The sequence below is a fragment of the Podarcis raffonei genome, chromosome 10 (assembly GCF_027172205.1).
Source record: "Podarcis raffonei isolate rPodRaf1 chromosome 10, rPodRaf1.pri, whole genome shotgun sequence".
In the NCBI taxonomy this organism is placed as follows: Eukaryota; Metazoa; Chordata; class Lepidosauria; order Squamata; family Lacertidae; genus Podarcis; species Podarcis raffonei.
In genome coordinates this window covers 32,709,037-32,736,988 of record NC_070611.1, presented here as the reverse complement: position 1 = coordinate 32,736,988, position 27,952 = coordinate 32,709,037, and the positions used below count along the sequence as shown (strand labels likewise).

At 46.0% G+C, this 27,952-nt stretch overlaps 1 protein-coding gene across 1 annotated transcript; it reads right to left on the bottom strand.

The window, feature by feature from the left end:
• Positions 1-192: 192 nt before the first annotated feature.
• KCNMB4 (potassium calcium-activated channel subfamily M regulatory beta subunit 4) lies at positions 193-27,596 on the bottom strand. The gene is made up of 3 exons (XM_053405957.1): positions 26,646-27,596; positions 10,383-10,510; positions 193-827 (listed from the first exon to the last, which is right to left on the bottom strand). The coding sequence occupies exons 1-3, from the start codon at positions 26,979-26,981 to the stop codon at positions 659-661; spliced, it is 633 nt and encodes a 210-aa protein (XP_053261932.1). The 5' UTR covers positions 26,982-27,596; the 3' UTR covers positions 193-658.
• Positions 27,597-27,952: the final 356 nt, after the last annotated feature.

Sequence of the window (27,952 nt, the reverse complement as noted above, 5' to 3'; positions counted from 1 at the left end):
GAAGGGCGAGTATGATGAGATTATCCCTGAAATTCTGTTGTCAGTCAGTAGATAATTTTGACACATACATGCGTTCAAAATTCTAATTCCAAAATGGCACCGTTGAGGACAATTAGGTCATTGTGACACTTTCTTTTTTTTTGTCTTTGATTTGGAAGGTAAACCCACTCACAAAATAAAAACACAGACTAATAAAAACCAACCACTTTTTAATATTTCAGAAATACAGTCTATGAGAAAGGAAATAATAAATATTCAATACTAAATAATAATGGTAAGAAAGATCATTTTGCTAAGATGAAGTCAACCACACTTTGGGGGATCCTCCCCCCAAGAAACTGTCCTTCAGTCCATCAAAAGACCTGGAGTGAAGAGCCATCGTTCAGATTTCATAAAATGCAGTACAGCCAGTTTGGTGCAGCTTAGGATCATTTTTTTTGGAATAGACACATTTTGCTTTCTTTAGTGGCAGAAGCAGCTAGCTAACAATTCACAGCGTGGTCAACCTAAGAGTAATCTTCAGGCATCAGCAAGACCAACAGCTGGCAATACACTGGGAACGGGCATCGCTGGGAAGCGCCACGGGAGTGCCTGTCAATTGCATTTGGCACTCCTCCTACAAAATCCCCTCCGCTTTCGTCCAAGGAAAGTGAACCACTTAGGAGTGCTTCCTTTTCTTTATCGCTTCTGCTTTGACAGCCAAGCTCTTTGCACATATGGTGAGGACCACAATGAGGACCCCAACCAGGAACGTCACCACCGGCCAAAGGAAGCAGTGCAAAAGAACCGACTCGTCGTGTGTGCGTCGTAACAGTACGTCGTCCGGTCTGCAATAGGAAAGGCAGAATTACAGGGGGAAGGAAGCGAGGAAAGCAGGGCAGAAAAACCAAGACATCCAGAGTAGATTTTTAAAGGGGTGAGGCCTGCAGTGGAAATTGGTAAACATTATCTCCAGTGCTTCAACCCGCAGAACGATCCAATCAGCGGGATTCCACCCTGTAAATAAAAGTCAAACAATAAAAAGAAGAGGAACTACAATAAGTTCTAAAAATTACCACCATGGTGCATGGCAAATATTAACTGGAAAGAGAAATTCTAGAGTTTTCCACATTTGAAAATGACTCAAGAGAAACATTACACAACAACTTCAGACTGCATAACTTTTTCAATAAGTGCATAGGTGTTGGGATATACAAAAATATTTTTCAAAAATATATTCAAACATCTTTAAATTAAGCCAATAATAGTTAACTATGCAAGTGGAAAAAACTGTGAGATACAGGATACATGGACAACAATTATTATCTCAAATCTTGGATTATGCCATCTGAGTTGATTTATGTGTCTAAGCCTCCGCCTCAAATGACTGGGAGATTGAAAAAAGACTCGCAACCAGCTTGCTGAGTGAACCAAAGGTGGCAACACAAACCCACAGGGAGGCCAGCTCTTCATGCCCAGCCAATAGTGATGGTTAATGGGTTTCCCTAGGGTAGGGCACATTATTGATTTGTATCCCTAGGTTGTAAAAAAGTGCTTTGGAAAAGAACACAACAGAATCTGACTTGTGTCCCTGTGAACACTTAGAGAGCTTCCAGACAGAACGTTTTGCAAGCCTCCAGCAGACTGAGCCCACTAGCCTTCCAGGGGCACTGCCAGTCCCCCAAAACACAGTGTATTTTGTCTCTTTCCCATAAATGCAATGAAGCAGGTGAGTTGGAGCTCCCATGGGGTAATATTTAGACGGCATCACCAATCGGTTTATATGACATATACTACATTTGCAGATATCTACATTAGCACATCCCCTTCATGGATCACTGCCTTGCCGTGGCAAAGGGGCTTGAATAACTCAGAGAAGCTATGAACTATGCCATGCAGGGCACCCAAGATGAACAGGTCATAGTGGAGAGTTTTGACCAAACGTGATCCACCTGGAGGAGGAACCGGCAAGCCACTCCAGTATCCCTGCCAAGAAAACTCCATGGACAAAGACAACAGGCATATAAAAGTTATGACACTCGAAGATGAGCCCCTCAGGTCGGAAGGTGTCCAACATGCTACTGGGGAAGAGCGGAGGACAAGTACAAGTAGATTCAGAGCTGATGAAGCGGCTGGGCTAAAGCCGAAAGGTCGCTCAGTTGCGGATATGCCTGGAAGCAAAAGGAAAGTCCAATGCTGTAAAGAAAAATATTGCATAGGAATCTGGAATGTAAGATAGTGTTCTCGAAGCTACCAGCATGAGTTTGACCAAACTGCGGGAGGCAGGGGAAGACAGGAGTGCCTGGTGTGCTCTGGTCCATGGGGTCCATTTAGTCAGACACGACTAAACGACTAAACAACAACAACATTAGCACATAATTTCTTGGGAGTGTGGGTGCTCTGATGCGCAGGTGAAGCACCCACACCTGTAAAGGTTTATCCATTCACTTCCCTGAAAGCAACCGTTCCATGAACACCTGGACCATTCAGGCAATGGGTCTGTTTCCTGTGAATGGAGAAACTTCTCTGAGAGGAACCTCATGGGCAGTCTTGCACTCCTAGAATTCTGGGCCAGAGTGCCTTTCCCAGTCATCAACATCCTCATGCAGCTTTGCAGATCTCTGTTGATTGCAGCTCACTGGCCCTCTTCTTTTAGCCTGCCCCACCCCTGTAAGACTCCACTCACTTCCTTAATTCTGTTACATAAATGAAATGCATTCAAAGACAGATTGTCTTGCACAGCATGATCTTTTCAGCATGGGGTCCCGGTTTCAATCTGGATTTGGTTGCCACTCCAAAGAAGAGAGATCAAACTACGAGGACAAAGCAAAGCCTAACAGATGCTCTAAAGCAGAACAGTCTCGTAACAGTAAGTCCTCCTCCAGCAAGTAATTATTCCAAGATGGATGACCCCCAGGGTGCAAACTAGTGATCCTCAGATAGTCATCAGTCTATTACATGCTTTCATTTACTGAACCCTAATCAAATATTTGTGTATAGCACTTTCTCCTGGCACAGGATAAAGGGTACAGCTGCCAAGTCACAATGGAAAATAAACAATAAACTTATTTCAGCACAATAGGTGAGGATATATGCACAGCCCCCAAACTGCCATGCTAACTGCTTGCAGTATTAAAAAGGGGGTGGGAGGGAGATAGGCAGAGTCAACACCTGGCAAACAACTTTCCTTGAGCAAACATAATCTCACTCTTCAACTGAGATGCTTAGTAGGGAGTACAGGGAGACCCACACTGGTTCCCAGCCAATTACAGCAAAGTTACAGCAATTTGGGCTGTTTGGGTTTAGGGAAAAAGGTGAGTGTGGGATCAGAGAGGTATACAGAGCCATGTGTGGCATGGAGAGACTCCTCCATCTCTTGTAAAATAGAAGCTGGGGTCATCTAAGAAAGCTGACTTGGAAGATTCAGGACAAAGTGAAGTACTTATTCACACAGCACATGGTTAAGACGATGAAATTTGCTCCAAGATGTAGCTATGGTCAACAATTCAGGTGGCATTTAAAGAGGATTAGATGAATTTGTGGTGGTTAAGTCTACTAATGGCTACTAGGCATGATGTCTGTGTTTGAACTACCTTCAGCCTCAGAAGCTGTTTGCCTCTAACACCCATTGCTGAGGAGTTGCTGAGGAGAGCACTCTTTCCTCATGTCTTGCTTATGGGCTTCCCATAGGTATCTGGTCCACAACGGTTAGGAACAGGTGGCTGCACTGCGGCCGCATCCACACCATACTTTTAAAGTGCTATGATACCAGCTTTGAATATTCACAGCTTCTCCCAAAGAATTAAGGGAGCTGTAGTTTATTAAGGGGCCTGAGAGAAGAAGAAGAAGAAGAAGAAGAAGAAGAAGAAGAAGAAGAAGAAGAAGAAGAAGAAGAGGAGGAGGAGGAGTTTGGATTTGATATCCCGCTTTATCACTACCCGAAGGAGTCTCAAAGCGGCTAACATTCTCCTCTCCCTTCCTCCCCCACAACAAACACTCTATGAGGTGAGTGGGGCTGAGAGACTTCAAAGAAGTGTGACTGGCCCAAGGTCACCCAGCAGCTGCATGTGGAGGAGTGGGGAAGCGAACCCAGTTCACCAGATTATGAGTCCACTGCTCTTAACCACTACACCACACTGGCTCTCCAGTGTGGTCCCTGTTCTCCTCACAGAGCTACAAGACTTCAGAGTTCATGACTATTAAGCCACTCTGGGAACTGTAGTTCTGTGAGGGGAATAGGCAGTGCTCTTTTTCTAGAGAAAAAGGTGCCGGAACTCACCATGAACACCTTCCTTCTTCTCTAAGATGGCAATGGCACCCACCTAAGAGGTGCTGCCGGAACTGAGATCCGGTGAGTTCCGGCTGAAAAAAAGCCCCAGGAATAGGGATCTCCTAGCAGCTCTCAGCCCCCTTAATAAACTAAACTAATTCTTTAGGAGAAGCCATGATTGCATAAAGTAGTGTCACAGTGCTTTAAATGTATGGTGCGGATGTGGCCTGGGCAGGTCTTGGGTTTGATCCAGCGCATTAATTCTTGTGGTCTCAAGCTAGCCCACACAGTTGTCCTAGTGCTCCAGGAGGCATCATCTCTCAAAGCTTGTGAACCTGTGGCTTTTGACAGTGGTCCAAAAATTGTATTTTGCTGTGCAATCTGACATTATCAATGATGGTAAAGCTGAGAGTACAAGCTGGGACATCTAACACGGGTTTCGCACGTGCAGGATGTTACGTGTAAAGTTTAAAACAGTGATGTAACATTACTGGTTTAAATATCTGCCTTGCAGCACTCTGTAAACAGATTTCCTTATTAGTGAAATTTTGGGAATCCCTCCCTCCCCATAAAAAGGTAAAAAAATTGCTAGTAGCCAGGTCACCAGGGACAAGTTAAATGGCTTTATAAACCCCACATCAAGGCAGGGGTGTGTGTGTGAGAGAGCCTGTGACAACCTGACAGGCGTTGCTGGAGTCCATCAGCCCTGCCCAATGGTCACAGATGATGGGTGCTGGAGTTCAGCAAAATTTGGAGGACTACAAATTCTCTATCTGTACTCTACATTATAAAGTCTAACTCAGGGGTGGGGAGCATCAGGACTGGGGGTGAATGTAACCCTCCAGGCCTCTGGCCATCAGGATTTTTCACCCATACCTTGTCACACCCCACCTCTGGCCCTCCTTCATGCCCTCCTTGGGTGTTTTTGCCTAGCTGAAATGTATCCTTTAACTCTGCCCATGACTCTGGCTTGGCTGGAAGAATGATGGAGAGGAATGGATGTCTGTAGAAAGGTACAGAGGTGAAATTAACATTCACTGCTCTGCCCACTTTTGCCTCTGGCCCCACCCACGAGTGGCAGATGGCCCTCAGGAGGGAATGCTCAGCTAGACTGGTGACTAGGAGTGGCCGCCAAGATCACATAACACCGGTCTTGAAATACCTACATTGGCTCCCAGTACATTTCCAAGCACAATTCAAAGTGTTGGTGCTGACCTTTAAAGCCCTAAACAGCCTTGGCCGAGTATACCTGAAGGAGCATCTCCACCCCCATCGTTCAACCCGGACACTGAGGTCCAGCTCCAAGGGCCTTCTGGCGGTTCCCTCACTGCGAGAAGTGAGGTGACAGGGAACCAGGCAGAGGGCCTTCTCGGAAGTGGCGCCCACCCTGTGGAACGCCCTTCCAGCAGATGACAAAGAAATAAACAACTATCTGACGTTTAGAAGACATCTGAAGGCAGCCCTGTTTAGGGAAGTTTTTAGTATTTTTAATCTTTTGTTGAAAGCCGCCCAGAGGGGCTGGGGAATTATATTATTATTATTATTATTATTATTATTATTATTATTATTATTATTATTTATTATTATTATTTGGCCCTCAGGCTGAGAGTCCTCAGCTCTCAACAAAATAGAAAACACAACGATAAAGGAGGCTTTCCCCCATCAATCTTTGCAATGTTGTTTTCCATCTGTTAAACTGCATGCCTAGCCTGGCCCTGCCTACAAGTCAAACCTTCCAAACCCCATTTCTGTCTCTAGCAAGAAAGGACATCAGTTACACCGAATGGCTTTGTAGGGGTGTCCACTGGGCTGCTGCTAATGCATTTTTAGTGATGAACTTCCTTCTCCCTTCTTTTTACAAGCTCCAGCATGATCACTAAAGGGAAACATGGCTGGAGGCAAAATGCTAAAACGCCCGAGCTTTGCCAATGCGTTTGCCAATAAAATTTAAGTTCATTAAAATAAAATACAAACATTTCAAGAGAAAACAAACCTGGAGTGCCATGCAATCAATTACAGCTTTGCTGATGGTGAAAGTAATTAAGGCTGGTGCAGTGAGTCAGCACAACCTAACAGGTGCTGCTTATTGTTGGCATTCTCTTTCAGCATTGTTCCCCTCTCTGCTCCTGGTCTTTAGAGATGAGCAACATCTGAAAGGGCTCTTGATGCTCATTTTTTGCCACCCTCTTGGGGAAGTGGACTGATAAACACTGCCAAAGAAGCAGTGTGCTGTACTGGGTATTGAAACGGAAACAGAATGAAACTGAAGCTAAATTACAAAGGCAGAAATCATGGTGTCCAGCAGTTCTTCTGACCTAGGAATGATGGTTTTCAAGGGTGTTTTGTCCATGGAGTTTTCTTGGCAGGGATACTGGAGTGGCTTGCCAGTTCCTGCTCCAGGTGGATCACGTTTAGTCAAAAGTCTCCACTATGACCTGTCCATCTTGGGTGGCTCTGCACGGCATAGCTCATAGCTTCTCTGAGTTATTCAAGCCCCTTCGCCACGACAAGGCAGTGATCCATGAAGGACTGCAAGAAGATCAAACCTATCCATTCTGAAGGAAATCAGCCCTGAGTGCTCACTGGAAGGGCAGATCCTGAAGCTGAGGCTCCAATACTTTGGCCACCTCATGAGAAGAGAAGACTCCCTGGAAAAGACCCTGATGCTGGGAAAGATTGATGGCACAAGGAGAAGGGGACGCCAGAGGAGGAGATGGTTGGTGTTCTTGAAGCTACCAACATGAGTCTGACCAAACTGCGGGAGGCAGTGGAAGACAGGAGTGCCTGGCGTCCTCTGGTCCATGGGGTCACAAAGACTCGGACACGACTGAACGACTAAACAACAACAAAGGGTGTTTAGCCTTCCCAATTAAGTTCTGGTTTACAGGCTTCTGTTGCTGTTGAACCGAATGGATATGACTGTAGTTACTAAGCAGAATAACTTTCCACCAACTGCTGATAAACTGACTCCCAACTTTTCAAGTCATGCTCAAAATTCAGCTCCTATTTATTTATGTAATTGTGGCAATATACTACTGTAATGAAGTGGGCATGGGGCTGCTTGATGAAGGTTTGGAAGCTTCTGCTGCCAAAGAAATTCAATTCAATTTACGCTAGTTACTGCTGTTCTTCAGTGTCTGCACTGGTTTCCAGGCCAATTCAAGGTGCTGTTCATGAGATATAAAAGAGACCAGCTTTAACCCTCTGTCTCACTTCAGCCTCATTGGACTGGTTACCTAACTTGCTTCCTAACTAGGGAATGCCAAGTTAGAAATAGAAGGAGAGGAAGACAGCTCCAATATTAACAAAGAGCAGCCCTCAAGGTCACCATGTAATGTTGCAAAGGAGCGTAGGACAGGAAGACTGCATGTAGGCTGTCTTTTAGTGATGGGATGAATAGCTGCAAAGCCAGCCCATCAAATCCAGCCTACAGAAAATGGGCTGCTATTCAAATGGACAAAAAGCCCTTCTCCCACACAAAATGCAATTTGTAATATTTATCTGTTTATATCCCAAAGGAGGGATCCAACTTGGAGGAGATCCAACAGACAAAAAATCCCAAGCAAATTAAAGCACCAATTGCGGAATATCACAATCTCAGTTTGTTTTGGGTCAAGATGAAATAGGAGGGACTTTTTTTTCTTATGCAGCATGCATAAGATTCCCTTTTCTTATTGCAGTCTACATATATAGAACCCATTTTACTCAGGATAGTGTTTGGACCATACCCAACACTGCATCTCCTCTGGTGCAACAGACTTCTGTGCACACCAGGAAGCTTATTGTTCCTCTCCTGGGCCTCCAGTCCCCTCACATGCTCTCAAAATCACCTCTGGAGGGTTGGGGGAACCCTCCAGAACAGTGTCTAGGGGGCACATGAGAGGAGAAGAAGTCCCATTGCACCAGCAGAACTCAACCGGTGCCACATTAGATAACAATCCCTAAAAAAAACCATTTCCTGGGAATGCTTTGTAGGCGACAATCAGGAGTTGCATGCATCCTTAGGTCCGGGACTGACATTGCGCAGCCATGCCAGTTGTTGGATTGTGCTGGACAGGAAAGACTACAGGAAGCCTTCTTAGAATGACATTCATCATCATCATCATCATCTCCACCAGAAGCAATGGATACCATGAGCTCCCTCCAGGCTATGATTAGATGGGTCCCCCTTCCTGTTGAACCTCAAGTGCCTGTCAAAGATCTTTCTTTTTCAGCAGGCATTTTAAGGAAGATTTCTGCTTTTACAATTGAAAAGCGTACGCTTTCTACAATTTTTATGTTCACTGCTTAGAAACTATTGGAATTAAGTGTTCTATAACTACCTTAAATAAAGTAGGAATTAAAAATAAAATAAAATACTGGAAGCCAGCTTGTAAATTTTTAGCTGAATAGTAGGGCCTGTACTACAAAATAATAATAATAATTCTAACTTCAAATGTTTATTAATTAGTGACCAGCAAGACTGTGGCCCTATTTGGGCATTCAGTTTACCCCTGTGTCAGAGAATACACAAAAGGCAGCAGAGACTTGTTGCTAAGCCCCACCCCCTTTAGCACATCACATTTCGCACCATTTACAGCCCTCCTTGAGTATGAGAGGTTGGAAGAGGGGAGCTGCCTCTCGACTTGTGAAGAACCTGATTTTTCCAGGGTTTTCTAAACCGCCGGAGGAACTCCATGAGCAGAAGAAGCTGCCACATCAGATCTCTGGCCTCAGACTTACAGAAGTCTATAAACAGGGAACTCAGCTACATTAGTAAAACAAACAAACAAACCAGCTATTTGAATGAATGCATTATAAACATACAACACCAGAGACAAGCATGGCACCAGAGACCACAAAACCTTTCTAGAGCATTTTTACACAAGTTTTTAAAAAAACTTTTGTTATAACGATTTAATTTTTCAGACTTTGGTTATAAATAACAGGGGGTTTTTTCCTTGCATGTAGATTCACCCTGGGTGAAAACAACATGCTCCTGTTCCTTAAAGGTAAAGGGACCCCTGACCATTAGGTCCAGTCATGGCCGACTCTGGGGTTGCGGTGCTCATCTCGCTTTATTGGCTGAGGGAGCCGGCGTACAGCTTCCGGTCCTTACACACAAGTAAATTGAATGCCCAAACAGGGTGTCAAATTTGCTATACAGTGGTACCTCAGGTTAAGAACTTAATTTGTTCTGGAGGTCCATTCTTAACCTGAAACTGTTCTTAACCTGAGATACCACTTTAGCTAATGGGGCCTCGCGCCACGGCCATGCGATTTCTGTTCGCATCCTAAAGCAAAGTTCTTAACCCAAGGTTCTATTTCTGGGTTAGCAGAGTCTGTAACCTGAAGCGTCTGTAACCTGAGGTACCACTGTACAGTTATATCTTAGCTTGAACCCTGGAATTTCTTTTCCAGTCAGACCCGAGCACTGTTGAGATGTATATAAACTAGCAGGTATCTTGCGCAACCCAGCTGAAGAAAGCAAATGGCTGATAGTTAAATTGGGGGGGCGGGGGGGAGAACATACTTGCAGCAGCTCCTCAGGTGCACCAGATACACAGACTTCTGGAGTTGACACAGCTGGCATTAACTTTTCCAGGTGTGTGCCTTGCCTGGCAGAGCAGTTGAAGCAACATTGGGACCATGCCTCCCCAGGCTTATATACCCCCATCTGACGGGTTTGTGCACACAAGCTGAGACTTCTGCTGCATAGAAGTCGCTGCTGTGCTTCCGTCTTCAAGCCCCTCCTGGTTCTAGGGTATTTGACCAGCCTGTCCCTCACCTGAATGCAAAAACAGCGCGTATGCATTCTTCCTCTTCCCCCGCTTCCGGCAGGTCCTAAGCCCCGATCTCCGTCTCTGACTGCTCAGACCCTGATTCCCTTCGCCTTGGCTCGTGCCTCGCGTGTGGCACCCAACCCCAAACTTGCCAGAGCCCTGCTGGGACTCCGCTACATGGGCAAAGAAAAAATGCTTTATATGCGTTGTTTATGCATTCTAACACTTGTGACACCAGATGGCGCTGTGGAGTTCCGTTTTCGCCCACCCGATTTCTCATACAAAGTTTGCAACGCATTTAACTGAAACGCTTCTTTGATGCGTCTAGATCCAACCCTGGACCCTGACAGCAGATGAGCCAAGATACTCACCTGAGGTGTTGATTAAAGTAGCACGTGAAAGGCTGAGAGCCAACTTCATCTTCCCAGTAAACCTGCCAGAGCTTTACATTTTCAGTGTTCTTCTGGTTTTCTCTTTTGCAGGGAGGGATATACGAACACTGTTGAAATAAATGACATTAAGATGGCATCATTTTCGCTTGCAACAAGTAAAGACTTCAATTCTCTTTGGACATCCCTCAACAGTTTTTATAATTAAAACGAAAGCATATGTTTCAGGACTGGGCAAAAAGACAAGCAGGAGGTTTAACTGAATACTGTTGCTGTTTAACAATTGTTACTGAATGCTCAGAAGACACTGATGTTGGGAAAGATGGAGGGCACAAGGAGAAGGGGGCGACAGAGGACGAGATGGTTGGATAGTGTTTTCGAGGTTACCAGCATGAGTTTGACCAAACTGCGGGAGGTAGTGGAGGACAGAGGTGCCTGGCGTGCTCTGGTCCATGGGGTCACGAAGAGTCGGACACAGCTAAATGACTAAACAACAACAAAACTGAATGCTCAATGGTCTAACTCAAAGTGGGTGGGTCTAACCTCTAATTTTAGACAAGTTACATAAAAGGAATGCATGCATAACAGAATAAATCTGTCACTCTGCACGTTTAAAAAACAGAGGATTACTTGCTGTTTTATCTCTAATCAAAATCTATGACTTTGAAACTGGAAATAAAAGAAAATACAGATATATGCGTGTACAAAATCCTTATGCAGTGTTATAATTTAGTGAGCAATGTGATGAAGTCAGCCACTGGCACACAACAGGCATGGAGGTATTACTCGATTCAGAGGCAAGCAAAGAAGATTAAGGTGCAGTGAAGTGCAAGGAGATTAAAGCTCCCACCCAGCTCGGTTTATCATGAGGATGGTGTTTAGTTCATTGCTAACCATAAATATTAAGGATATCTTGGCTGCTGCTGCTGCCTCTTCCAGAGCACCAGAAATAATAACTAAGTGAATTATGGGTAGCACAGGCTACACTTCAAAAACAGAATTCAGAGATCTGTCCCCGTAGAGGTGGATCCCAGGGAGAGTGAGACTGAAGTTTCTGAGCACAAACATTATAAACCAATCTCAATGTCATACTCTTTTCCAAGCAGGCAGCTGGTTAGAACTCCACCTGTTCTCCAGGCCTACTGCTTGGTGCTCTCCATCTTTATACATAGAGTACCAACAAAGTGTTTCAAAGGATTGATTATTCATCAACATGGGCACAGATTCCCACCGCAGGCACTCAAGTTCACTTGAAGACCCTTAGACCAAATCCATCTAGCCTACCATGTCTTGTTTGACATTCCATGGCCTCAGACAGATGCCTTTCCCAGCTAGAAACCAAATATACTTATTAGTTGCAGGTGGTGTCAATTGAACTTGCAATCTCCTTCATGCAGATCACAAGCTCTGATGATGATGATGATCTATGGCCCTTGTCCCTCACGCACATCCTTCTCTCACCCCTGGGCTCTAACAAGCAACCTGCAGCTTGCCAGAGACAGACAGACAGACAAATTCTGAACTGGGTCTTTGTTAATGAAATCAGTGGCAAGAAAGGCATAAGGTTCAAACACAGTTACTCTTGTCCCAAGTCTCTTAAGCTGTCAGTCTTCGGGATGGATTAAAAATATAGACTGCTACTTAAGGAACCAGAGGAAGGCCACAATGATGTAATTTAATTAATTTCTCTTCAAAACAAGATCCACAAAGCAGATGGGCTGAGGCTGTTTTAAGCCAACAGAATATATATATAGTTATAACTACAGATAGATACAGTTATATTTTAGGCTTTACTCCACCTTACCTGGCCTAATCCTTTAAGAACCAAAACAAGTTGAGGGCTGTATCAAGGTATTCTGATTTCCTCCAAGATGACAACTGTTATGGATCCAGCAGTCACACTCTTGGGGGAGAGAGTTTTGTTTCCTTCGCATTTGTGGCACTTGCTAGTGCAGGAATAGACTTACTGGGTATTATGAATCTAAATCAGACTGTGATACTATAGAAACTGGAAAAAAATATTTTTACAGCTCCAAGAAGTGTTTGGGGAAGATTTCAAATGGCAGCTAATTTGGTTTTATTGTGTAGGAAGTACTCATGAGACGAAAGTACACATTCTGCCCCTCCCCATAGCTATTGGTTTAGCAGATGGCAGATAACCCTACTGAGAAGTAAAACAGGAGGGGGGCAGAAGAGTCATCTTTTAACATGGGTGGGGGGATGCACCAACAATTAACTTATTCATTGTACGGTAGGTTTTTTTTTGAATAATTACAACGCATCTGGTTGCACAACATAGAATACATCATCAAAGGCATGTCCAGGGAAACACGATGCAGATTCACAGATGCATGTACATCACTTGACTTCCGTGTGCAAATGTGTTGCCACAGATCTAAGAGCACGGATTGAGCTTTCGTATCACCCAATCCCAGTGTCAGCCTCAAAGGAAACACTTTTCAATGGTGCCTGCTCCATCAGAGGCAAGTCGTCAAGTGTCAAACGATGACAAATGAAGTGGTGAATGATCAAATAATGTGCATGTATGCCTAACAAGCTAGCTAGCTGATAGGAATGATCACCTTCCTTATATATCGGGAAAGTGATACGCTTTTTCCATCCAGAGGGTGGTTGTTTATAGTGGTAAATAAGCTAGCCAGGATAGGCGAATCTTGTATTCTAATCTAGATTTCATCAATTTTTCCATGGGTTCCTCTGATGAATTCTCACGAGAATCCATAACTGCCTTAGCCAGAACTTTCTTAGCCACTTTGCCCTGACCCTCAAACCAGCCGAGGTGTGTTGATTATGTGTAATTGGTAATTGTAGACGTTGGAGGACACAAGTTCTGCAACAATTCCCTGGAAGACATCAACAGGATTTGGATTTTTGTTTTAATGGAGAGATCTACTCAAGCTGGCCCAAAATTGGCATATCAGATATACGGCAGAAGCACTGATTGAGCAGAATCACATCATTGCAAAACAAAAGTGTGCACCTTATCCTGATTGTTCACTTTTATAAGCCATCCTGGATTTTATTTTACTAGAAGAAGGATATAAATGATTTAAATAGATCTCTTGCAGACAAGTGGTTAAACGACAGGAAGTGCATTGAACTGTCACGTTTTCACAACAGAGAGAAGTAAGCACTGAGATCCCCAAGGATCTGTATTAGAACTGGCACTGTTTAACTTGACATACATTATCTGGGGTGAGCATGACCTCAGAAGTCATTGGTGAGGGACTTGGCAAGACACTTTTGTGGCGATCACACAGGGTCTCTGGACGTTTAATGATCTATTGATCCCTGTGCCACCACTGTGCTCGCTTTCCTGCTGCCACCAACCTGTTACTCTCAGGTACACACTGAGTCCAGACAGTTGTTAAAATTGAACCAAATAAACAAGTTTATTTTATAAGTATTAACAAGTTTATGGTTTCTCAGATAATATTCTTGTCAGTTTCTTAACTTTAGTTTCTTTACCGGCCTATACCTTCCTAATACCTTCTGACTGATTATCTCAACTGTTTGACTGACTCCTCTTAACAGATTCTCTCACTCTCTCACATCAGACTATCCCAACCCACAGACTTATCCTCTCCTTCTCTAACTCCAGACTGACTTCTTAACAACTCTAACTCCTCCCCTTGGGTTCCTATTGGTTAGTCATTTTACAATTAGTTAACCCTTTCCTTATGAACCCAGTATGATGTCACAGCCCTAGGAGGGCAAACGCCACAACTATGTCAAAAGCTTTTTTTGAAATCCAAAGAAATAGTGTTTACCAAATCACCTCAACCCTAATACAAAAGGTGTGGAGTGGGGGGACTGAACCGACCAAAGATTGGTCTTTTTAGTTGCAAATCAATATGGTTTGATTCTTGCAGCCACTAGCTGGTATACACTCTTGTTCAGGAAATGCATGATTTACATGGATTCATCCTGATACCTTTTATGCTTTTAAAGTTTTGAAAAATACCCGTAGGAACTCACTATTGTTATCCCACTAAACCGTTCTTTTAACGTCTCTGTTGGCATACCACCCCACATATGTTACTACCCAGTTCAAAAGAGATTGATTATGCAACGTATGAGGACTTTTGGATATGGCTGGGTGGTTTTTTTAGGGATCCGTAAAATAATCAAAATGTATCTCCTCTATGCAATTCTTCCAGCGTTTGTTTAGTTAAAATTATGCCCGAAGAATTTACTTACCTAAACAAATATACCCTCTATTATGTACTTAGTCTCATCCAATTAATTAAAAACACCGCAAACCAAAAGGGCAAACATTTCTACAAGCGTATTAGAAACATCCAGTAGTCCATGCTAAAAAGATATTTTCAAGTTCATACATACGACATACTTACTCTTGGCTATTCACAACCACCCTTCCTGTAGCAACACACAAAATTATTGCAGTCCATTTCTGAGCCTCTTTGATACTATTCTGTACATTTCAGGATCAACTGACACAACTACTGACACTGGTATGGGAAGACCTGGCCTTTCTGATGTTGCTGAACTAACAACTGCCCTCAACCCTAGCAACCATAGCCATTGGCCAGCAACATCTGGAGGGCCAAAGTTCCCCCACACCTGCCCTATATCTGGGCCTTAACCCAAGGGGGCTCATGTTAAATGGGAATCGTGGGCCCCAGTTGTGACTGGGTGTCTTTTATATATTTCTTACTTAACTATGAACAATGTTCTTAAAGAGACAGTGGATTCCTCTGCCCTTAGGCTGTCTCTTACAACTTTCAACACTGACATATGTCCTTATTAGTATAATTCGGAACCTTGCATTCCTTCGTTTTGATGTGCAACATCAAAACGGGATTGCTAAGCAGATAAAAATTAGGTTATCTCAAGGTGCTTAAACACCTGCAGCATAAAAGAATGAAACTCTACAGATCATCAAAAGGACAATGGTTCAAAAGGTTTTCAGGATTGTTAAAAAAACAAAAATACTTGAACTGTTCCATGCAGCTAGGGACTTAAACCCCTAATACCCAGCAATGTTTTCATCAGCTGGAAACGCCAGAGCAGCCCTAAGTATAGAAGTGAGTGTGTAATCATAGGACAGCTGCAGTAAAAGTAACAACAGCAATGAAAGATGTCAGAATCACAGAACTGGAAGGGACCATGAGGGTCATCTAGTCCAACCACCTGCAATGCAGCAATCTTTTGTTCAACGTGGGGCTTGAACCCACAACATTGAGATCAAGAGTCGTCTTGATTTACTGAGAGAGGCAACCCTGCTCAGTACTCCTTTCATTAGATTTGGAACTAGCTAAAGCACACCACGGGGCGCAGGTGGGCTGTGGGTTAAACCACAGAGCCTAGGACTTGCCAATCAGAAGGTCGGCGGTTCGAATCCCCGCAACAGGGAGAGCTCCCGTTGTTCAGTCCCAGCTCCTGCCAACTTAGCGGTTCAAAAGCACGTCAAAGTGCAAGTAGATAAATAGGTACTGCTCTGGCGGGAAGGTAAACGGCGTTTCCGTGTGCTGCTCTGGTTCACCAGAAGCGGCTTAGTCATGCTGGCCACATGACCCGGAAGCTGTACGCCGGCTCCCTCGGCCGATAAAGCGAGATGAGCGCCGCAACCCCAGAGTCTGCCACAACTGGACCTAATGGTCAGGGGTCCCTTTACCTTTACCCTTTAAAGCACAGCACACAAAACACAACAGAGACAGGTCCTCTCTAGTGGTCGGCCAGTTTTTTTGATATATATATATTTTACAACTAATACTGAAGGTCTTGGAGCTTCCCAATGCCTCACTCAGCTAACAAAACAGACAAGGTCAGTCTGTGTATGTTATATTTCTGCTGATATTGTCACGGCTGCTTTTAATTTAAATTACCATTTATTGTAATCTTTGGGGTGATTTTGTTTTATTTATCATTCGCTGATATTTTGTTGACAATCATTTTGTAATATTATAAACAAAACAAATCCTTGAATTTCCTTAATTGTTCCTTTCCGATCGTATTCTGAATTGTTATGGAATGGCAATGTATTTTGGGGTTGTATATTTTGACATTTCTATGGGTTATAAACTGCCTTGGGTACAATAATAGAGAAAGGCGTGAGACAGTTAAAAAACGAAATGGAATGAAAAAGAAATTGGGAAAATTGGAATATCTCCGGCAGAAAAGCATGCAGCTGTGTCTAGGGACAAACAAAGTTGAAATGGGTTCATAAACCAGGATGACAAGAAGGTCCCTAGCTTTCACTTTCCAGGTGATCAACCACCTTTTATATCCCTCAATTATACAATATTTTACCGTGTTCCTTCTTTGAACTCCTGCTTCTCTCTCTTTCTCCCCGCAACTCCACTCCAAATTCCTCTTGCCTCTCATAGCTAATAGACACACACATAAATAACTTCAGTAAAGTTTTAATCTTGGTTGCATAGTTATTCTCAATTTCTTCCTTTAGCTTAACATTTTGTTGCTTGATGATTAAGCACCAAAAAGCAACTCTTCAGGAGTTTCGGTACAAACAATAAGTAACCCTCACAACACCCCTGTGAGTTAATTAAAAGCTACTGCGGCCATAGAACAGACCGGAAGAGCCTGAAAGACAGCACACTAATAAAATTGCCATTTCAGGTCTGGGGAAGATGTTCAAAGTCGCGCACTCCCAAATTTGGCAGTATACTCCCAACGAGTCCCCCTAGAGCACAACATGAATAAGCAGTCGATGAGAAGGGTCTCTTGTGTCCTCACAGGTTAGCCTATTCTGTTCTGAATCCTTTTCGGAGCTGTTTTAGGTAGCACTTATTTCTAAAAAAAACAACGCTGCAGATATACTCAGACCTCAAAGTCCATATCCACAACCTCAGGTGCGATGGGACCAGTAGTGAAGGAAACACTCTCTATACAAGGACCGATATATGTACATTATGGCGAGATGTGGGTGGCGCTCTGGTCTAAACCACTGAGCCTCTTGGGCTTGCCAATCAGAAGGTCAGCGGTTTGAATCCCTGCGACAGAGTGAACTCCCGTTGCTCTGTCCCAGTTCCTACCAACCTAGCAGTTCGAAAGCACGCCAGTGCAAGTAAATAGGTACCGCTGCGGCAGGAAGGTCAACAGTGTTTCTGTGCGCTTTGGTTTCTGTCACGGTGTTTCATTGCACCAGAAGTGGTTTAGTCATGCTGGTCACATGAGCCGGAAAGCTGTCTGTAGACAAACGCCGGCTCCCTCGGCCTGAAAGCGAGATGAGCGCCGCAACCTCAGAGTCGCCTTTGACTGGACTCAACTATCCAAGAGTCCTTTACCTTTTATCTGTATGTACATTAGCCCTAGCAACGAAAGCAGATTCTGAGACAAAGCCTGGCGAGTTGTGGCTCAAGTTCAATGCACAAAAAGGAAGACAGGTAAGCAAATGTATTTATTTATTTTTATTTTGTAAATAAGTAAAATACTATGTCACATGTCTTCAATAGCCCAAAAGGAGAATATGAGCAACCCATGTCAAATAATTCATCTACTGCCCACCAGGAACCTGTAGGCTTCCCATTTGTGCTGAGTGGGGATACTGGAGGCTAACAGAGAAGGGATAAGGCAAGTGGCAATGGAGGAAACAAACCTTTTCTGTTCTGATATCCCACCTGGAGTTCTGCACGCCACAATTTAAGGAGGATTGTTAAGAAGGATGTTGACATGGGCAAAGGAGGGCAATGCCACATGCAGCCTTCTGGATCCCATCAATGGTAACAAGTTACTCAGCCTTGTAAATAAGCCCACAAAAGTTACTAGCTTGGGGCGGGGGGGGGGCAAAGCCTCCCTCTGCTGCAGCCAGCATGGAAATGCAAACCAAGTAGTCTTCTAGCAAGTAGACTTGCAGAGGAGAAACAGAGCAATCCGTTCCACTTCCACCAACCGGTCCAGTTTCCATGCTTGTCATGAAGAAAGGGACTTTCCTTCCTCACGGCTAGCCTAGAAACCAAGTGGACTGGGTGGAAAGATCCATCTTGCTCCCTCCATCTTGCTCACTCACCTGCATGGGATTCCTGATCACCAATGGCTACCAGGCAAGTTGTTAATTATAAGGCAGCATTTACTTAATTGCTCCTTAAATTCTGAATACAGTCATACCTTGGGTTACAGCCACTTCAGGTTGCGTTTTTTCGGGTTATGGACCGCCGAAACCCGGAAGCACCGGAACGGGTTATGTGGAACGGGTTGCGCATGCGCAGAAGCGCTAAATTGTGCTTTGCACATGCACAGAAGCACTGAATCGCAACCCGCGCATGCGCAGACACAGGTTGCGAACGTGCATCCCGCACGGATCACGTTCGCAACCCGAGTGTCCGTTGTACATTTTTCTTGATCCTGGAAAGGAGATTTATATACAGATGTAGGCATGGCTAATATGGATGGTGATGTGCACATTGTGGTGCATATTTGAGCCTCCTTTAAAAAGGGTGGGTGTGTCTTCTGCCTGCAACTAGAGTGGGATTAGGCAACATTGACTCCTTTCACCTGTAGTAAAGCAAGTAAATTGGAAAAAATCTACTTTAATTGCTTTCTTTTCTGTTCCTGGGTCACCGTGAGCTATCATAGAAGCCATCCTGAAAACCTAATACTTCACAAAGCAATCAGAGTTAGTGCTTTATCCATTCTAAACAGCAGGCAACCAGAAAGGCACGCACATTTGAATTAATAGCAATGCTCAGAAGGCACCTTCCACCAAGAAATGGTGTCTATTTCCAAAGTAAATATTATGGTGTCTCTAATTTTGTTTAAAGGCATTAATTCTCACTGTAGCACAAATAGACATTTTAGTAATGTTCAATTAATTAAAATAATAGCTTGTCCATTTTTGTTTTTGTATTCCAAGCAGAATGAGGTGGGGGGACTGGACGGGATATCTATGGGTCACTTGCCTCCCAAATCTTGTATTGTTGTTAGAGACTCAATGCTTTTGCAAGTGAGTGCCCATGAACTGAGAACTTAAGGGGGGAAATTGGGGGGAAAGCTTGTTCATGGATGATAATGACTACCAACTCTGATGGCTATTTTATACCTCCATTTTTGGAGGTGGTTTGACCTAAAAACCCTCCCCTACACTACACTCTTGCCAATTCTGCCCCTCCAGCCTTGCTGCTCCATTTCCCCCTCTCCTTTGGTTTCCCACTTGCCTTCTTCATCTTCCACATCCAGTTGGGAAAGAAGCAAAATTTGGTTGCCATGCAACCAAAGGACGCAACCTCTGTTGCATCCACATTGTGCCTTCTTCGTTTTCCCCCCTCAACCAAGAAAGATGCTTCTTATTCTCTACCTCCACCCTCATTAGCAACAAACAAAACAAAAACACAGCAGCAACGGCTTTGAAGGGTACAAGGCACCTGAACAGAGTGAGAAACGCACAGAGGAGTAAAACAGCTCTACTAGAATCCAGACAATAAGAACATGTAAAATGAAGATCAGCTATCCTCGAGCAAGCAATGGAATGAGAATTCTACAGAAGCATGGCAGACTGATGAAAATACATACAGTGGTACCTCGGGTTAAGTACTTAATTCGTTCCGGAGGTCCGTTCTTAACCTGAAACTGTTCTTAACCTGAAGCACCACTTTAGCTAATGGGGCCTCCTGCTGCCACTGCGCCGCCGGAGCACAATTTCTGTTCTCATCCTGAAGCAAAGTTCTTAACCCGAGGTAATATTTCTGGGTTTGCGGAGTCTGTAACCTGAAGCGCATGTAACCTGAGGTACCACTGTACATGGTGGGAAACTTCAGGCCTGGGGGCTGAACATGTCCTGCCAGGCCTCTCTATCTGGTCATCAGAATCCAACCCAGGCCCCATCCCTCACTGTTCCAGCTTTGTACTCTGAGTGCTTTTACCCATCTGACAGCGTAAGAAACTCAGATAAGCAAGGTGCCAAATGGCACCTTAAACCTAGGTTACGGTCCCCACAACATAATGTCTATTAGCCAGAGGGTTGGACTAGATGGCCCTTGGGATCAGTTCCAACGCTGCAGCTGTATGATTCTGTGATCTCAACCAAATTGCTTGACTGTAGCTCGCTCTTACAGCAACTCACTTGTCCCAGTATGCAAGAAGGAGAAATCCACACAGGGGAAGTGGTATTAGCTATGGACTAAGGCAGTGGTTTTTTAAACTGTGGTCATCAACCTGTCACCCAGAAATCTCCATGCGGCCACAATTGGACCTGTGCCAGTAGCAAAATGAGCCTGGCGCCTGCCTAGTTTCGAACACTGGTCTGGAATGTGTCCCTGAACACCCTGAAATAAGGCCTTTTGCTTGCCTAGGTAGAGGATAGAGAGGGGTGGGTGAGCGTGTGGGTAGAAGCTACCCTACTGCAGAAAGGTAACATTTACATGCATTGCTCCACCAACTTCTGCCCCCGGCCCCACTTAACCACTTGTATGTGGTCCTTGGCATGTTGTGGCCCATGGGCTGAAAACTTACACATGCTCCTCTAAGGTGTGATGATCTGAAATGTTCCAGGCTGTAAAAACAAGAGAGGCCGAGCTCTGCCAATAGACAAATACATCTTCAAAGCCTGCTGGTAAATGGGAGGCCTCTGTGAGGCGAGGAAAGTTAGACACAGAGTAGTTAACTAGAGTTTACCGGTAGACAAAAGTTTTACAAGCAGTTTATTCTCTCAGAATCCCCTAGCTCTGAAGTCACCCTCTCCCGATACAAGAAACACTAACTCATGGGCAATGAGAAGCTCAACTAGTTGCAGGTCCCCTTTACCCCATTTCATGAGTCTTGAAGATAAAGTCTGAAGCATCAAAGTAGGGAGCTATAGAAACAACAGATATTGAGGAAACTAAGCCTCGATTGTGCTTCCTGTTCTACTTGGAGATGCCTCCAGTTCCAGTTAATGACCACTGTTTTTCACTCTCTCTCTTATTTCTGCAGTTTATTTATTGAATTCATTTTCTCCCCTTTCTTCTCATCTCTTTGTCCATTTCAGTTCACTAGGCTTCCCCTCAGGTGTGTGTTGGCAAGAGCACATGCTGAGCAATGTTCAGCAACTCCCCAGCCCTCAGCCTCAAGACAGCCAGCACCCCTCAGCTTGGCCTAGTCTACCAGCTTGCTGCTGATCTTAGACCCATTTGCACCTGAAGTTAAAAAGGCAGAGTGGTAACCCGGCTTTAAAAGTGGAGCTCACTTTTTAAAAGTGACATACAAGCAACATAAAAATAGCCGTGCTGGGTCAAACTAAAGATCCGTCTACTTCAGCAAGCTGCTTCTCAAAGTATCCAATCAGATACCTCGACTGGGGGAAATAAGTGAGTTGGCAGTCTCTCTAGAAACTTCTGCCCATCTTCATGTTGCTTCATGGTAGGTCCAGCCCTGTAACCACAGCTAAGCTTTGCTGCACCACTGAACAACTGGTTTTCTCTTTCCTCCTCTGCCCTGCACTGCAATTTTTTTTTGACTTTTAATGCTCAAAAGTCCTAACAGCCATTTATATCCAAACTTGATTCTGCTCAGCAGTTTCTTTTCATTCAGAACATCACGCTTATGAACAGCCTGGTGCTGTAAGACACCACAATCAATCACAATACACTCTTCCCAGCATTTAAATAAGGAACTTTCAGATTTGAGCCAAATATAAGGGACAAAAGAACCCACCCAAAACTTCACAGCATCTTTTTAAATGATAATGGGGCACCTTCTTTGTATCACTTTGAGGATGCATGTGAAACATGGTTGTCGCAGGACAACAGCCATTCTAAGCGGCTCTTCCAGAGCCACCCAAACAATAAGATGAAGCCGTCACGAGAGGACTAGCATCTTTCTACTAGATTCTCACACCACACCTTTCCCTGTTCATTCTCCAACACTGGCAGGTCGCTCTCATCAGTATAGACAATAAGTCAGATGGAACAATGGTTTGACTTGGAATGAGGCAGCTTCTGATGTTCCTAAGCACAATAGGTGTTTTTTCCATTTTCTGAACCTGCTTAAAATATGTCTGTGCCACAAGGGAGCGCAGCAATGATGTAAGTAAACGAGGGCAAGAAGGAGGAGAGGAAAGGGAGGGGATGATGGTAGATGCAAGCAGGCACCAAGGTCAAAGCTAAAGAACAAGAGAAAACAAAAGGGATGATGACAAATCCAGTCAAGACTTTGGATTTCTTGTGCGTGTTTTTTTTATTTACAGCTCAACTACCCCAAGGGACAATATGTTTCTTATTCTACATCATATCTGGTCCTACCTTTAAGCAGAGTGAGGTAGCTACCTCAGGCAGCAGATACTGGGACAAGTAACATGCTCCTGCCCCTGGAGCCATTTCTCTTGAGCATCCTTGGCCCTTTCTATCCTCCTAAGCTGGTGACTTGGCAGTGGCAATGTTTGCTTGTTGCTGGCATGAGTTGGTGTCATGACCCTAGAGACCAGCAGTGACCAAGCCACTGAGTCAGAAGCTATAGTGCCACCAGTTGAGGAGCTGGACCAGGTTACTAGCTCTGAACAAGAGGCTGGCAGACAGGCACCTGCCGAACCCGATCCCACAGCACTGTAGAAGCAGAGCCAGGACGCTCGTAGGCACTTCTCTGGGCCCAAGGAACTGACTGCCTCCCAGAAAGTGCACCAGGTGAGAGCCCATGCAGCAAAGGAGAAGCATCAGTCTTCGGGTTAGAGGGCTGGCCTTTCAAGAACTGCAGTTCTTCAACAAAAAGGGCAGAGCACCGAAGAGGTGGAATTGACAGCAGACACTCAGAAGGGTCTCAATTCACCTCCAGCCTTCAATGGAGAAAGTTGCTCACTAAGAGCTCTCCTTGGTGCTGAAAGAACTCAACCTGCCTTGTTTAGTGATCTCTTCCTGGGGAGCAGAACAAAACAGTTGGCCAGCCATCTTGCCTAATCGCCTTCTCGCAAAGCATCACAGATAACACTCTTGGGAAAGGCCCCTGACCAAGGAAAGGGGTCACGCACTTCCAGCGGACATTGCACATGTGCTCAGATTGCCCACTCAGCTGATGCATACTGGTGCTACCATTGCTACATTATAGCCATTGTTTGAGCAGGCAGTGAGCAGGAACCAGTGAGTATGCTGTTACAGGACAGGTGCTGTGCATGCAGCATGCCCTGCATTGCATACCCTAAATTTGCCAGCTGTCCCCAAGTGCAGTGGAGGACACTGTCCCAATGCCAGGGTTGATAGGAAGTTTCAGTTGTCAGTCTGGTCAGGCTGTATGCATGGAATGAAAAGATAGCACTATCTTGTCCTTATTTTCCTAGTAGTGACTGCCTCTGCTTCACTGCTCTTAAAAATCGCAGCAACTACCTTGGATGTTTCCAAGACCTACCGGTGGACCTGATCCTGCATTTTGAGAATTATTAGAGGCAAATCAGATCACAGGTGAAGACGAATAGCCAGAGTTAGCTTATAAGAGCAGCCGTATTAGGAAAGTGGACACACCTTCACTGCCCATCTAACGGGCTTACTGTAGCATGAACCTTCAAAACCAATAGCCCATTTAATCTGATGCTTCAGGTGGATACAGGAGGAGATAGCTATCCATTTATTTTAGAGGTTGCCTCAGGAGTAGCCATGATTCTGCCACCCACCTTTTTATTGCTTTAGCCACCATAATTTTTTAAAAAGCAAGAGCAATTCATTTGCCATCTACAACTTTTACAATGAATAATGGACAGAGAGCTTTCGCCACCCGAGGAAAAGAAAGAAACCAGTCACACTTTTAAATTGCCACTACTAATGAAAAAGATGGTGCAAGTAAGAATCTCAAGGCATTATCTGGATTTCATTAGCGCACATAAATTGCAGGGTGTTCTTTGTCTCTTACAAAATAGAGCCTCATTGCTGTGTGGGTTTTTTAAAATAAAACTCATGTTAACCCCCCCCCCCCGCACACTGGGTTTACAGGCCTGATGAGAACAACTGTAAGTGTACCCCCAGAAAATGTGAGATGGAAATTTGGACACATGCCACATATAGGAAACTTTGTCAGGCCACTGTTACAGGTTGCAGCTGCCTTTTGGGTATACGTTCAAGCATCTGGGAGTTTGCAGCTGGATGCAGTGACTCAAAGAGTCCAACTGAACCTACCTACTTGAACTGCAAGTGGATAAAAGTGCAACAAAAAAAAAATACAATAGTAGCACCACCCTATATTTGGATATTCAAGTGCTCAAGGTGCTTCATGTACGCTGCCCATGTTTGCACATAGAGCAAAGCCAAACCGTGAGGAGATCACACCCATTTTGCTCCTCCCTGGTCCTTTTAACTCAGTGCAGCACACCAGCCAAGCCAAGGTTGGGCTTAGCGTGTCATCCAGGCATGGGGTTGTAGTTAAGATTTGTTCTTGGCTAGAGCTTGTGGTTAGTAAGGAGAGAGTTTAACTGCAAGCCCAGCTTCAAACGACACACTAAGAGCCAAACCTTGGCTTACCTCTGTGTAGTGTGTGATTTAAAAATTGGGGGGGGGGGGAGAGTAAAGCAGGTGATCTACACGCCAAACCCTGCAAGGCAAATCTGTATAAACATCTCTCATATTTCAGATGGGAAGTGGTTCCCCAACGGCTACCTAGGGAGCTCGGGGCAGAGATGAAATCTGAACTGGGGACTTTCTGTTTTCAGCTTAATCCCTTTATTGCAACTGGGGCCGGGGGGGCGGGGATACAAATACATTTAAGTGAGATATCTGTATCTCAGTGGACATGGCCCAAGCCTGTCACGGTTGCCTCCACTACTTCTAATAGATTCCAGTGCCTCAGGCAACGATCAATCAATTTTTGGCTCCTTCCCTGAAATTAATTAGAAATCTCCTTTCCTTTTAAATCAGGTTCTGCCCAGATTCCCCTCCAAAACCAGGGCTACTTTAATGCCAAACCCTTAGCAGGCACATCCACTGCCAGGAAGAGGTGAAAGAACAAGAACAGAAATGATTTATGGGGGGAAATTTGAACATTCACACTATACAAAGAGAACAGTGGACAATTTACTTCACCCAGTTTTCCAGTCTGTGAAATAGGAACACCAACACCTTACTTCACAAGGTTTTAAGTAGCAGTAGTAATATTCCTCCTGTGGCAAATAGAAGCTCCAGGTGGGGGGACAATTTGCATCAGGACCATGGTGCTGCAAGGAGGATTCAAACCTGCAGGCTCATGTGTCCCAGGTCCGATCACACACACACTCCACCCCTACAGCTATTTACAGTTTTAAAAAGATACAAGCAATGCCAATGAACGTGTTTAACATCACTTGTGGTTTAAACCCTAAGGAGCTCAGGGTGGCGAATATACCCTCTCCTTGACATTTATCCCCACAACAACAACCCTGTGAGGGAGGCTATGCGGTAAGAAAGAACAGGTGTCCCAAGGTCACCCAGCGAGCTTTGCCACACAATAGGGATTTGAGGCAGAGCCTCTCTTGCACTCTAACCACTATAACATGCTAGTATTGGGCAACCTTCGTTACCGTGAGGTGTAATGAGAAGGCAAAACAGTTCTGTAAGTAAAAGCGCTCTGCACGCTCTCAGGAACCCCGTTATACCACCTGCTCCAGCAGAGATCCCAATCAGGAAAGGGGGGAGGAGGCGCAGTGGGGAAAGACATCCCCACCAGCGCAAAATGTCATCGGCGCAAACTTTCCAAAGCTGCGCTCGCTGCGCCTCTGGCTACTCTGAAAAGAACCGGAGCCCCGGCTTCCTATTGGAGCGGGCGACTTCTAGAGCGTGGGCGGCCCAATGGGCAGGAGGTCCTGCATTCTATGGAACGGACAGGATGTTCTGGGCTACGGGGCTCTGGACTCGGGTCCCCGGCCAGTTGGACAGATCCGTGGCAAGCTCCTCTGGCACTGACGAAGCCGCAAGAGTTGCCAGCTGTCTCGAGTCCCGGAACATCCCCGGAGCCTCCTGACCCTCTTTCTTGGTCCGAGAGTCGATCGTTGCCCGCAGAGTCCAGTGGAGACACCTGGGGACGCACGGAGGCGCAACAGGCTGCCCCTGCTTACACTCGCCCAACTCCAGGACGAGGGCACCAATCCCGCCTGCGGATCTTTCTGCGGATCCCCTGGCGGATCGGGCAGGCGAGTAACGGGGCTTCCTTTCTCAAACCCCCAACGCGCCCCAGTTCAAATCACTCCTGTTCGCCCCCCTCCCCAACCTTTCCTCCGAGGTCCCAAGATTTCAGCGGGTTGCCCTCTGCACATGCCCAGAGGGCGCTCCCGCTGGCGAGGAGCGCTTGCCGAGGAGGGTTCCGGGGCTGCGCCTCCTCCGGGCTTACCTTGGGGTTGGCCAGCAGCTCGTGCTCGTCCTGGTGCAGCAGCGCCCGGGCGTCGGACTCGGAGTTGTTGACGTAGATCTGGAGGCAGGGGTAGAGCGCAGTGCCCTTGCAGTCGGCGCCGCACGTGAAAGTGCACTCGAAGAGCTCGCCGACCTGCTGCACCGACACCACCGTGCAGTTGGCCGCTTTGCCCTGCAGGTCCTGCAGGGCCGGGTTGAGCCAGCAGAAGCCCAGGATGAAGAGAGACACGATGCCCGTGGCGATGAGGAACAAGCCCAGCCGGATGCTCTTGTCCTCGGCTTCGGTGTACTCGTAAGACACCCGGATCTTCGCCATCGGGATCGCGGGAGGCGGCGAGCGAACCAAACGGAAAGGCGGGCGGAGGAGCAGCAGGAGGAGAGGGGCGGGAAGAGGAAAAGCAGCAGAATCGGCGAGGGGTTTGGGTTTTGCTTCTGGCTCCTTCCCGTCCAGAGCGGGGAAGCCCCGCAAGACCCGCTCCGTCCCGACGCCTCCCGTTCGATCCCAGCTGCGGGACTAGCCCTGGCCGGGCTCCAGCCCAGGGGGAGGCGCCTGGGGCCAGCGAGCAGGCAGGGAGGCTCCCCTCGCGGCGCGCCAAACAGGCCTTGCAAGGCGGGAAAAAGACCCGGGCGCGCTGCGCTGCGCTTCCCTACTCCCGAGGACAGGGGGCTTCCCCGGAGTCTGGCGGCTCGCGGCTCGCCTCCCACCGACTGGATCCGAGCTGGCTGGGAGCCTGGCGACATCTGCCACGAGGTAAGCGCCTTACGGCGGAGGAGGGAGCCCGAGCCGCCGCGCTGCCCTTGCTCAATCTCTTCCCTCCCTCCCAGCCGCTCCGGGGGGGGGGTGTAGGGCGGGGAGGGGGGCTCGCCATTGACAATCGGAGAGAGGGACCCAGGCAGGCAGGCAGGCGGCACCTCCTCCTCCTCTTCTTCTTCCCTCCCTTCCCCCCCCCCCGCTCCCTCATCTCCAGTGAAAGCGGACAGGGACAGCTCGGCCCAGGATTATCTCTTGTTTTAAGTCCCGGAAGTGGAGCTTGATTACTCGCCCCGATTAAGGGCGTCCGCAGGGAGGCAAGTCTTGAATGGGGGCAGCGCCACGTGCAGCTCATTCAAGCGCCTCCAAGCGTGGAGGGCGGGGAGGGACGCGCGGGAGTCGCGCTGGAACGGGAGCGAGCACGTGGCTCGCAGCGGGCGCTCGCCGCCCCCTCCAGGCCGGCTTGCTCCTCTCCATTTTTTTATGAAGGGGTTTTAACCGCTTTAATCTCCTGGAAGAGACCGAGAAATCTCATT

Bases quoted from the DNA above. Each gene is read 5' to 3' on its own strand.
- KCNMB4 (XM_053405957.1), bottom strand. From the start codon at position 26,981: ATGGCGAAGATCCGGGTGTCTTACGAGTACACCGAAGCCGAGGACAAG. The intron at 10,511-26,645 runs GTAAGCCCGGAG...TTATTTCAACAG, and splicing joins AGCTGCTGGCCAACCCCAAG to TGTTCGTATATCCCTCCCTG. The intron at 828-10,382 runs GTGAGTATCTTG...TTCCTATTGCAG, and splicing joins TACTTTAATCAACACCTCAG to ACCGGACGACGTACTGTTAC.